The 12,529-nt window shown below is 42.1% G+C and overlaps 1 protein-coding gene across 1 annotated transcript in view; it reads right to left on the bottom strand.

Annotated features, from left to right (window-relative positions):
- Positions 1–12,529, bottom strand: part of myt1lb (myelin transcription factor 1-like, b) — a gene marked incomplete at both ends in the record, with an annotated part of 81,814 nt that overhangs the window by 9,862 nt on the left and 59,423 nt on the right. Inside the window, 6 exon segments of the mRNA XM_080513346.1 lie at positions 757–840; positions 928–990; positions 3,043–3,111; positions 4,734–4,796; positions 5,217–5,338; positions 8,372–8,608. Of these exon segments, the coding sequence (XP_080369472.1) occupies positions 757–840; positions 928–990; positions 3,043–3,111; positions 4,734–4,796; positions 5,217–5,338; positions 8,372–8,608 (638 nt within the window).

The following is a 12,529-nucleotide window of genomic DNA, read 5'->3' as shown; positions in this document are numbered from 1 at the left end:
CACGCATGGAATCTGATTTTAAAACAGAGCTTTGCATATCTACATATTGTACATTTACTCAATTTATTATTATTGTTTTTTAGAAAAGCCTACAGCCACATAAATCAGCTGTGCTCGACCTACAATGTGATGACTTGGTAATTTAGTGCCGTCAATAATAATAAAAAAAAAAAATCTGATTAATCACAGGGTTGCTGTAGATTAATTCTGATTAATCACGATTAAATATAATTCTTAGTCTACATTAATCGCGTTTCATTTTGCACGAGCAAACCGACTCAAGAAAGAAGTGAATATTAATGCACTTAACACGTTTATTAAACACCTTTAATAGTCCATGTTCACAAAAAAAGTCTCTCTTTTTAAAAAAAAACCAAATTAATCCAGATTAATGCGCTCCTGTTGCTACAAGGACAAACTAACTTGTCGACATTGTCCAAGTGGAGACTGGACGGCGTTTTATTGACAATGTTGCTGAGAACTGAGAACAATCAGAACCTTTGTCGAAAAGAAAACTACTTCCTGATGTCGGTCCACTGTTCCGTCTTGGGTTTATTCTTTAGTTGTTTTTTTTTAGTTCGTTTAGTTCGGTCACTACTGGAACGACTGAGCATGTGCAGCGTTGAGTCCACTTTGACAAAACCGCCCGAAATGCATCACCGGGGATTCCCAACGCTGCCGATGAGTTAATTACATTGGAATTTTTTTGGGAATCGGATTTGTTTTTTTGTTGTTTTTGTTTTTTTTACACTGTACCTGATTGGCTCCTGGTCCTCCTTGTTCTCTTTACTGTGGATGATCTTTATCCCACTTTTCCGGGCCCGCGGACACCCTGAAAGACTGCAGAATAAAATACGTCACCAAGCTGAAAACCTGAAGAATACAGCATGAGTGCATGGCGTAGGGGAGGTGAGGGGGGGCTCGTACCTTCTGTGTGAGGCGTAGTTGCCAGTGATATGTCCCGAACCATCGCACCCTGGTGTCGGGCACCTGGGGCAGAAAACACAAAAAGGGCTCAGGGCCTACAGTAAAGGTACGGCGGCGAGCGGCGAGCGGCGAGCGGCGAGCGTCTGCGCTGCGTTCAGGCGCCGTGCGACGCCTCTGCTCTTCTTTTTCACGCGCTCATACATGAGTCGCTCGAGATTTGCATTAAAAACGGCAAAATAAATAGCACTACCAACACTGGTATTATTATTATTTTGTTTATTGTACTTTATTCTAGACTTTGCCGCCCCCACCCATTATAGTTTAATTTCCTTGTATTTCATCTTATAGAACTTATTATACTTTATTATAGTTTGTGATTTTTATCTTGTCTTATTTTTATTTTTTTTTATCTTTTAGTCCTATTTTATTTTATTTACTTATTATTACTTTTTACTGTGAATACTTTTGGCCCTTAGAGTTCTTGATAGTCATTGCATATAAGATTCCTCTATTCTTATCTAACTGTTTGCACATTTCTTGTCTTTCCTACTCACAAGTGTCCTAAAGAGCAGAATGTAACAAGTACATTTCTCCTTTGGGAGATCAATAAAGGCTTATCTTATCTTATCTTTAAATAAAATGTCAGACAATTTGAATGATTAAAATTGATTGTTACAGCAATGAGGTAAAATCAATGGGGAAATCAATCTATAGTGGAAAACTATTTGCTTTATTCTTTTTAGAAGTATAGAAAGGTGTTTTTTTTTTACCAATAAATCATGTATTTATTCACATTTCAAAGGTGCTTTAAAGCACTCTTACCAACAAACACACAATAAATATATTTTAGTCAATTAAAGGAGCACATATAGGAAATCGACACCTAGATTGTTTTAATAAAGAAGAAGAATGTAAAAATTTAATTTGGGAGTTTGGTTTAAATTCTTTAAATCATCTTCATCAAGCCATGTGTGTATTATTTTCCGGCTTTTCTTTTCAATACTTTGCTCCGTCCTGCGGACGTCTCCATCCAAATTATCCACGGAGAACTGAAATAGTTTTGTCAAGCATATTTCTCAATAGTTTCTATGCACGTCCCCAAAATCAAAATGTGGGGAAAAAAAACAACTTTTCAAGTGAGTAAAAAGTCAATTAAAAGGTTAAAATGAAGATTTTGGAAAGCTAAAAGACTGTGAAATTCTATATACTTACATTTTGTAATTGGAATTATAGCCTAGGGAAATAGATATGAAGCTAATGAGATTTTCTTTCTGCGTCGGGGTGAAAATCTCTGTCCTGTTAAACAAAAGTTTAATGTTTGCTTATGCATAATAATAATAATAATAATAATAATAATAATAATAGTAATAATAATAATAGTAATAATAGTAACACTAATAATAGTAATAGTAATAATAATAGTAATAATAATAATAATAATAATAATAATATCAGCCCTCAATCAACTCGTTACTTTTTTTTTTTTAGATTATCCAACCTAATGTCATAAGTTAGTCGATTGATATTCCATTCACACGTTTCATTTTAAGTGACTTTGTAAAAAGAACTTGAGGTCATTAAGACATCAAACCTATTTAAAACTACATATTGAATTTAAACTAAACTGTCAACCGTCAGATAAAGTTTTATAACATTTCTTGTCGTGGCTAATTTAATTCCTCGCTGTGTCTAAGCTGGACATGTTGTTGACTCAGCTTTTATTTTTTGAGGCAGAAATACAACAGTTTGTTGTAAACTCCCCGGTTTGACATATTACTGCTTAAAAAAAAACCGAGCTGAATCAGCAAAAATCTCCCCCCCCCCTCCTCATGCACATACTCATAATAGAGCACATTCACTGGGCGGTGTGACTTAATGTGAGCTGTTGACAATAATAAAATATGAATATGTGAGCGTTAACTTATTTTCTCTGAAACCCGGCGTAGTAAATCTGGTCTGCAGCGCGTTTACACCGCCGGCTTTTTTTTGAATTTTTAACATGACCATCTTTTACATTAATGTGCACTAACACTAATAAGGCTGACGTTACTCTTGGCAGAACAGCCACAGACACACAAATCAGCGGATGCAACGTTGAGTCATCTCACGCCTTACTTGAGCTCTTGTGCGTTGTTGGCCAGCATGCTTCGAATGCTTTTATCGGCTAAAGGACAACCTGAGAGACTGAGAAACACACCGGGGAAACATTAGTTACGTCAAAAATTAAAGGGAAGAGTAAAAAAATACAATAAAAATTTTTTTAAATACACATATTACAGTCATCCTGCGCTCATAGTCGCACTTCAAACACATGCAAATAAAACAGAATCAACCAGGAAATGTTGAAAAGCCATGATGCAAGTGCAGGGAGTTGATTTAAAAGAAAAAAACAAAGTTAACCCTCTGAGTATTTGTATTGATATGCAGCATAACAAAAGAGAAGGACGTTTTTTTTTTTTTTTTTTTTCTATCGTAAAACTTAATTTGCGAGTTGGTCCGGGGGTGAAAGTTTTCAGGCCGGTGCAGCCACGCTCTGACATCACCGGGGTCCTTGCAGACTCATCTCACACCGCAACGCTCAGCAATTCTGCCTGAAACCTCCTCCTCCACCTCCTCCACCTCCTCCTCCTCCTCCTCCTCCTCCTCCTCGCCCCGGATGGTTAAGTGCTTCGTCGGCACGGCGCCGCGCGGAAGGTGCCTGGAGGACCGAATAACGTCGGCTTACAAGGTTTTTTACACACGGCCCCGTTGAGAAATAACTTCACTCCCAGGGGGGGGGGGGGGGGTTAGCTTCTAAATTAGCACGTTGCCCAGTGCTTAATTAATTTAGTGTTCGCTCGTTGTCGTCAAAAGGGGGCGCACATGGTCCGGCAGGGACGGCTGGACCGCCGCTTCGTCGTTCAAAATCGATCCGATTGTGAATCAGAGGTAATAAGTGGGGACGATGACGTCAGTTTCAACCTGCATCCTGCATGTTGATCAACCACGACGGCGAGAGTTCTGCAACCGACCCACTTCCAGACCGAGAGATCCAAACTTTGCCGACATTCTCTGCTTGGTGGAGGTTTCATGAATCCAGACCCAGAGAATAATCAAACACCCGGAGGGTCACAATCCCGCAAAGTTTCATAAAGCTTCCTGGAAATCTGGACCGTAACCAAGGTGATGAGGATTATTTCTCCTTTTCTGAACTTTTAAATATTTCGATCGCGTTCCAAAATAAGTTTTTGGAGGAAACCCCCCCCCCCCCCGCGAACGTATCGAGACAACAAAAGCTCCAGAAAGGCGTCGCCGTGTGAGAATTAAAGCTCGGAGCTCGCCACTGCACCCTGCTGGCGGGCGCCAACACGCCGATCACCGAGGACGGCTGGATCGTCGGTATTCCAGCCAGCAACATCAGAAATCATCATATAAAGACCACGGAGTTGCGTTTGCACTGTGAGGAGCGTCTGCCAAAGATCTGCTGCTTTCTGATGGCTGCACTGAAAGGACACGTTAATATCGTGGGTTTTTTTTTATTTTTACTTCAAAAAAAAAGCCTCCGACTTATGAAAAATGTTGGTTTCTTTTTGTTTTTTTGTGTTGACGGGCACAAATGGGTGGTGCGTCTGATTCGACGTGTCCAATAGTCAAAGGGCTAACCGATAAGAGAGAGAGAGAGAGAGAGAGAGAGAGAGAGAGAGAGAGAGAGAGAGAGAGAGAGAGAGAGAGGGGCATCCTGCCTACAGGTGTTTGACAGCATAGTCGAGGTAAGCTGAAAACAATAAAGAGAAACAGACTCCGCCAGGAGAAAAGGGAAGTCACACCTTCGATGTGAGGCGAAATTGCTCGTCAAGTGACCACTTCCATCACACCCCGGTGTGGGACATCTGCCACCGGAAAAATAGACAGCTTTATAAGCCCAAAGGGAAGGAGAAGAAAATGTGAAAATTACAGAAAAAAAAAAAGGGTGGGGGGGGGGGGAGGGGTGGGATTTGTTGGTCTTTTTATTTATTACATTTTTTTTTTAATTTTGGTTTTCATTGTTTCCAGTTTAGCTTCACTGTCTGTGATCGTCCCTGAGATCGGCCGCACTCGGTGCGGCGCGAACGCGACCATACGACATCAGCAAGGAGAGAATCTACGTCAAAACTCGACGTCCGAGTCTCGTCAGCGAGCGAGTGGCCGGAGCACAGGATGAAGAGGGTGGAGGTGGAGGAGGAGTTGAATGGAGGAAGGAGGAATAAGCGGAGCATGAGTGGGGAGAAGCAAGTGGTGGTGGTGGTGGGGAGAGAGAGAGGTGGTCTTACGTTATCAGGTCCTTCTTGCTCTCTTTGCACGGGACGTACTTGGGCTTGGGGCTGGGCATGCTGACGTCCGTGGTGAAGGAGCGGTCGTCCAGCAGGTCCTGGAACGGGTCCAGGTCGTCCGGCTGGAGGTCGCCGGGGGCGAACGGAGGCGAGAGGAGGGCAGAGGGAAAGATTTGGTTTGATTTTGGCTTGTATGCATAAAACATTTTTTTTTTTTTTAAAGCGGTGATGTGGAAACCTACATTTAACCGACTGGACTAGAATATAGCAACACAAGATTTCATCTCAACACAGTGTCTTCATTTTATTTTACTGTATTGGCTTTTTTTTTTTCTTTTAATGACCATGGTTTTTTTTTTATTCATTCCTGACATTCAGATTTATTCTTTAATGTCAATAACAACCAAGCTACCGCAGCATGTTCATGCACAAGAGTTGAAGAGGTCAAACTGCAGATAAAAACTTTGACACATATAAGAAATCTTTAAACTTCGGTCAAGACAACTCATTTATATTCTGGATGTTTCATTTTTGTTTTCCAACACTGAAATTATATATTTTGACGAGTTCATCCTGGACCAGATTTCTGCATCCTCCACACACGACAGTCTCAAAATTCGGACTCCTTGATTAGTATTTGAATTAATTTTTAGATAGTTAAAGCCTGAAGCTTTACAAAAGTCATTACATTAAAAATTAAAATAATTCCCAGCTTGTTTTACTGGTCGATTCGACAGGAAAACAGTGTTCAAGTACGATTAAGACTTGATAGATATCGTTGATATACTATTTATTGAGTTTTGCATCTTCTTCCCTTTAATGCAGAGCAGACACACGAGCGGCTCGTTACGCCACCTTGTGGTAGAACGCGGTAATGTAAGAAGTTAAAGTCCGTCAATGCAAACTTATGGCTTAACGGGTGAAACCATAACAACGGGGCTTTGTGATGTCTCTCAAAAGCATTTTATGGGTTTGTTCAATTTTCCACGCACACACACACACACACCATGGACGCATGATGTCTTTCACACGACATGTACATAAAGGACTGGTGGTGCACGGCGCGTGCAGGGAGTTGGCTGTCTGAGCTCTTGTAATAAAGCGTCCGGCCACTAGATGGCACTGTGGCGTAGCGTCACGCCGCTGCAGGCTGCCGTTATGTGGGGCTGTGCTTTGTCTGCAGTGCATGCAAAGCCAGGGCACGACGGCGGTGGATGCAAATGCTCTTCCCTTTCTTCCATGCTTGCAGTGTGTGTGTGTGTGTGTGTGTGTGTGTGTACAGTAGCGCCCCGTCAAGAGGCATGTCCAGACACACCGGCGCGAATCACCCGGCAACTCAAGCCGTGTCGGGCCGTGTGATGCCGGGTCGGCCGGGATCGCAGGCCGAGAGACGGAAAACGACACATGCAGCCCTCACAGTGATGCAGGAACAGGAAAGTAGGCTATGGATGGGACTCACACACACACACACACACACACACACACACACACACACACACACACACACACACACACACACACACACACACACACACACACACACACACACACACACACACACACACACACACACACACACACACACACACACACACAAACACACCACACACACACACAGACAGACACACTCCCAAAGAGACAAGGCTACAAACAACTCACACTTTTATGAATATTCACACGCAGCCCCTAAAAAAAAAAAAAAAAAAAAGAGGCACATGTAGTTTACATGCATGCGCTCGTGTGCACGTCAGGCAGGCGCGCCCAGCAGTGGTGCATTGATTTCCAGCAGTTCTTTGATGAGATGAGCTATTCCGATTCCCTCCCAAGGTGCTACTTTGCATAATTCATTTTGGAGAAGAGCAAAATGTAAAAACAGAAAGCCAGCATGCGGGGGAAGCGGGATACAAACAGAGCAGATATCTCTTGTGCAAGGCAACGCTGACATCAATTAACATGCAGATTCATTAGGTTTCCCTTCCCAAAATAATAAAAAAAAAAAAGAAAGAAAGAAAAGCGCCCTCATATGACTTTCTAATGATTCCAAATATAACAAGAGAGTCGGGCGAGGAGGTAAGAAACCTAGAAGACAGTCAGGCGGCAACGCAAATGTTTGACTTGGAGACACTGGTGTTGAGTCAGTGGCTTGGAGGGCTGAGGCGCGGCGAACACACAGTGTAAGTGACGCATGCCAACTGTATGGTCTATCAGCTCCCAGAGCCACCACTGCTGCCTTGTAATTATCTTCAACATCATGACGCGCCGTCATGTGGAACCTCGCGCTCTTTGTCCTCTCTTCATCATCTCTTGTCACAAATACTGAGAACCGGCGTTAAGGGAGGGAGACAAGGATTTCGACGGAGGCTTTTGAGGTGAACAGAAGTTTTTTTTTTTTTTCTAATCTGAGGAACCAAAGGCCTCAAATGCAAGTAAAGCCGCATGTTGAAAATGATCTTTTCTATATTCAACCCACCGAAATATTAATCAGAATTGAGCTACATTTTCACTTTCTAGTTAAGTTTAGTGTTTCAGAACTCTTATATCTTATATTTTTTTCGAATATTTTCACAACAGTGTCTGGATTTGACGTCATTATTGGGAATAACATGCACACTGACGGATTTTGCAATTAGTACAAATGTGACACATCATACCGAGGACTTCGAGTCTTGAACTCTCCTCAAGTTCATGTAATTCAGCTTTAAACTGAATTAAACTAATCTTTAACCAACATTGTGAAACGGGTGTTAAAGGCAAAACACATTAATTTATGTTCTAAAAACAATTGATTTTTAACTTCAACCTGAATTAAGTCATAGTGATGTAGTTATATTCACAGCATACATTGATTTTTAAAAAAAAATCAATTCTCTTTATAAAATAAGTGGAATTTAAAGACATTTAAAGAAATATTTTGGCTCCTAAAACCTGTTTGCTGGAACCTAAAGTTAATTCGATCACATTCCTCGCTCCAGCGTGACAGTTGAAGAAATCCAACTATAAAATATGTGCTCTAAACAAACGTCTAAAAAAGTTCACGTTGCTCATTTCCTTTTTCAACCCCCCCCCCCCCCAAAAAGGCCTTTACAGACATAATTTCTTACAAATCTGGCCACGCGTGTACGATCCCCAGAAAGCGTCGCCACGTGGCCCCTTACCTCTTTCTCGTCCTCGTCTATGTGTTTGATCTTGGTGTAGTCTACGGGCAGGTCCCAGCAGTCCGCGGGGTCGGCCATGCCGAAGCAGCGGGAGCCCAGCAGGGCCGCCTGCCTCTGGGGGGACATGGGCTCGAGGGGGGTGAGCACCGAGTCCCCGGCGCCGCCGCCGCCGCCGCACAGACGCTTGCTCATACTCAGGTCCAACGTGCCGTTCTCATCCACGTCGAGACCGGGACTCTGTGGGGAGGGGGGGATAAAAGATTTGATTACATAGCAGTCAAGACATATTGGTACTCCAGAACAGTGTTTTTCAACCGTTTTTGAGCCGAGGCACACTTTTGTCTTTGGAAAAAACTGGAGGCACACCAGCACCCGGAAATGTTAAAATGTGAAACTCTGTAGCCTCTATTAACAATATAAAGTCATTCTCATCAAAGTTTTATCAACAGGAATCAAATAAATACAGAAAAAAAGTATTTCCCAATTTCGTTTTTTTAAATAGTGCCTCCCTCAGTGTGAAACCTGGACCTGATGGATGAAGAGCTGAGATCCTGGTTCACATTCTTCCTTTTCAAAAACTTCTCCATCACTGTCACTGACACAGTACTTTGATACAAGATGGTAGCAGGAGGTGGAGATGAACCACACTGACGTCTGTCACTTTACATTTCACCGGCAAAGTTCTGTGCTGCCCTCTAGTGGTGAAGAGTATTTATACATGATTACTCTGCAACACACTGTCGCTGTGAGAGCAAATGGCTTTTTAGAAAAAAAGTGAAGTTGGATAATTTCCCACGGCTCACCTAACTATTTCTCGCGGAAACACCAGTGTGCCGCGGCGCAGTGGTTGAAAAACACTGATCTAAATCATCTGCATATGGGATTTGTTGATACAAACATCGGCTGCAAAGTGTAAAAGTGACCAAAATCAGACACACGTCCTCTGAGAAATGCAATAAAAAGAAATTAAAAAGCTAAATTGTTTTTTTCCAGTGGATTTTAGTTGAAGATGAGTTTAACCTTCTTTCAACAGAAGGCAACAAAAGAGGCTGAATATCATTTATAACATGCATCGATGTTGATTTGAATCCTGACAAACTGGAACTTGTACTAGAACTGTTACCAAATGTGGTCATTTGAATCATTAAGCTATAACAACACATCCTGCTTATTTCTAGTGGACAGTGGATGAAGAAAAGCAGTTTGAAATATGTGAAACTAAATTTGTTTTTTTGGGGGGGGGTTCAAGTCTGTGGAGGAGGAAATGCAAAATAGAGGTCAAGGTCAACCCTCCAATCTGCTCTCTGGTTCCGTCCGTCCCTCTGCGGAAAGTCGGAAAGATGTACAGGCGTGTGTGACTTTGTGTTTGGTGTGTGTGTGTGAGGCTAATGTGAGTGGACGTGTGATGTGTCGGGGTTAGAGGTGAAGTTGGGAGCAGCGATGAGCAGCGGCGGCGGCGGCGGCGGCGGCTTGAACCGGAACGCCGCACGCCCGGAAAAACAGGTTCTGGAGACCAAACCAGTCACTTCTGAAGAAAACAGCAGCCTGAATAATCAAACACACAATTTGTTCTCTCTTTTTTCTCTTTTTTCTTTCTTTCCCAGGATCTCACAAAATACTTTTATTTATGCAACAAGGCCACAGCAGATTAACAGAAGTCGAGAAGAATTTTCAAAGATTGAAATTAAAGGCAAAAATATGTTGAATAGAGCAGGAATTGCAAAAATGCAAATTGATTTTTATTCAAAAATTTAAAAAATACATTTGAAATACAACTGTCGCTTTCGGGAATCAACTCAATAATATTGATTTTGATTCTAGATGTTTCGAGAATTAAAGCAAAAATATAATTTACGGAGTCGATCTAAAAAACAATTTAATGGAATAATAAAGTCAAACCTTTGACACAATAATATAATCTAAAGAAAAGAAAAAACCCTACAAGCCAAGAATAAAGTCAATTATTAAAAAAAAAATAAGGTGCAGAATGATGAGAAAGAGCAAAAGGCAAATTTTCAGAAAAAAAGATTGAAATTTTAAGAATGAAGTCGACATTTTATCACCGAATAAGAACAGTAAAAAAAAATGAAGGTATTTACTTTTAATCCTTTACATAAACAGGAGAGATTCAATATTTTGGGGTAAATGTAATTATATTTCTTTAACTATTATAATGTATGCTGACGACGCACCGCTCTTCCTCTGTAAAGTCTGAATTTCTGGTTTCTTCTGCAAATCCCAAAAAAAGGGGGAAATCTTTCTTTATTTTTAATCAAAAAAATAAATAAAAGGTTAGTTCTTGAGGTAGTCGCACATGTGTTCATGTCTTTGATCCCTTTCTTCCGACTCGCTCCTTTTCCTCCATGAGAAGGAAAGCCCGCCTTTTAATGCTGATGCCAGTCGACAGTGTCCCTTAGGGGCGGATTCTCCTGGTGTCTGAAGCCAAAAAACCTCCGTGACGCACATCGAGTCAAACGCACGTGGGCGGGGGGGTGGAGGCCGGGGGGTGGGGGTGGCGGGTGGCGGGTGACAGATTCAGGACTGGGCATGAATACTGCGACGTGTGTCTGAGTCGAGGACCCGACGACAGCAATGAACACAAAAACACAACTCCTGCAGGGTCATTCATCTATGGAGGGAAATGTCAGTCCTTTAATGAAAGACATGAAAGAGATAAAAAAAATAATTTTAAAAACAAAAGAAAAAATACTCCTCATGAGGGTGAGAATACTAACTCTCTGCACCTGTCCACAAAAATCAAAAAGGCCACGATATCATGACTTCAAGAAGAGCGAGTAAGAGTGAGGAGAACACGGAGGACGGTTAAAAAAAAAAAAAGGACTAAAAGGGCCGGAGAGGAAAAGAGAAACAGTCGGGTGTTTGAATAAAGGTCAAGTTGCCGAGGAACAGATCTGACGGCACGTGTGGGTGGCCATGACTCGCCTCGTCCTTGTGAACACGCTCGGCGGAGCGCCCTCTCCTCGTCACCTATTGTATTCGATGTCAGCGTCCAATTACCGCGACCCACCCCCCTTTCAAATCACATTAACAGCCATGATATGAGGGGAACCCGCCCTTCCCCTTCCTCCTCTTCAGGCCCGGTGACCCGTGACCTCCGGGTGTAAAAAGACCAGCCGGGACGTGAGAATCTGAAACCCCCCCCCCCCAATTAAGCTCATTTTAGAAAAGTGTTGAGGTTTTACAGGACCTGCCCGCATGGATCTACAGCCACGAGTTGGAATTTGGGACAACAAAAAAAGTCAGTCAACTGCCTGTCACTATGAAAAAAAAAGAAAGACAAATAAATAAATAAATAAATAATAATTGATATAAGTGCAATTTGTGAATTTATCCAAATGTGCTTTAAAAGTAGAACTTTATAGAATTTCCTACCAAAGAGAATTACGTTGAAGCCCACTGGTATAGAAATGACCAGATTAAAGTAAAAACACCAAGTTGGGTTGCTATTCCGGTGATTTTCATCACCGTCCCGGGAGAATATGGACTGGGAGTCATGGCAACCCGGAGGCCGCCATTTCTGTTGTTGTCCATCTACTTGCACATGTGCAGAAAGAACTATTCACCTCAACCATGGCGGCAGCACGGCATCAGCAAAGTTGTGTCCCCCGTTTACGCAAACATCAAAGCCTTTTCAAAAAGTTCTGTTTTACTCCCAATTTCGATGGAGAACGAGTCGGAGAGTTAAAAAAAAAAAAAGTTTTCTGGAGTTTGTCCTTGGGACCATTAAAAAAAAAAAAGTGTCTTTGAGCACCGTTGTCATGGAAACGACACCCGAAACGCAATGAAAGTTTTGCCGTTTTCACCTGAGAGCTTTGCGTAAATGAACCAATGAATGAGTCGAAACAATAGGATGGATAAGTCGCACTTTCTGGCGATAAAATCCCAGATTCACCTTCCCGACTTCAGACGTACACTGACCACCTTCACTATTGGTCGTCAGAACCAGGAGGCGGCAGAGGCCCGGCCACCAGTCGGAACGTGTCGGTCCGCCGCCGTCTTGGGAATCATTGGGGAAAAACGGCAAATCCAATACGGGAAAAAGATCTTTTCAGCCATTTGAGCAGACGACCAGGAACCAATTCATACACCCAGTGGAAACACGAGAGAACACATATATATATATATATATATATATAT

Source organism: Blennius ocellaris (assembly GCF_963422515.1).
Source record: "Blennius ocellaris genome assembly, chromosome: 17".
Taxonomy (NCBI): Eukaryota; Metazoa; Chordata; class Actinopteri; order Blenniiformes; family Blenniidae; genus Blennius; species Blennius ocellaris.
This window is presented reverse-complemented; position numbering and strand designations above follow the sequence as displayed.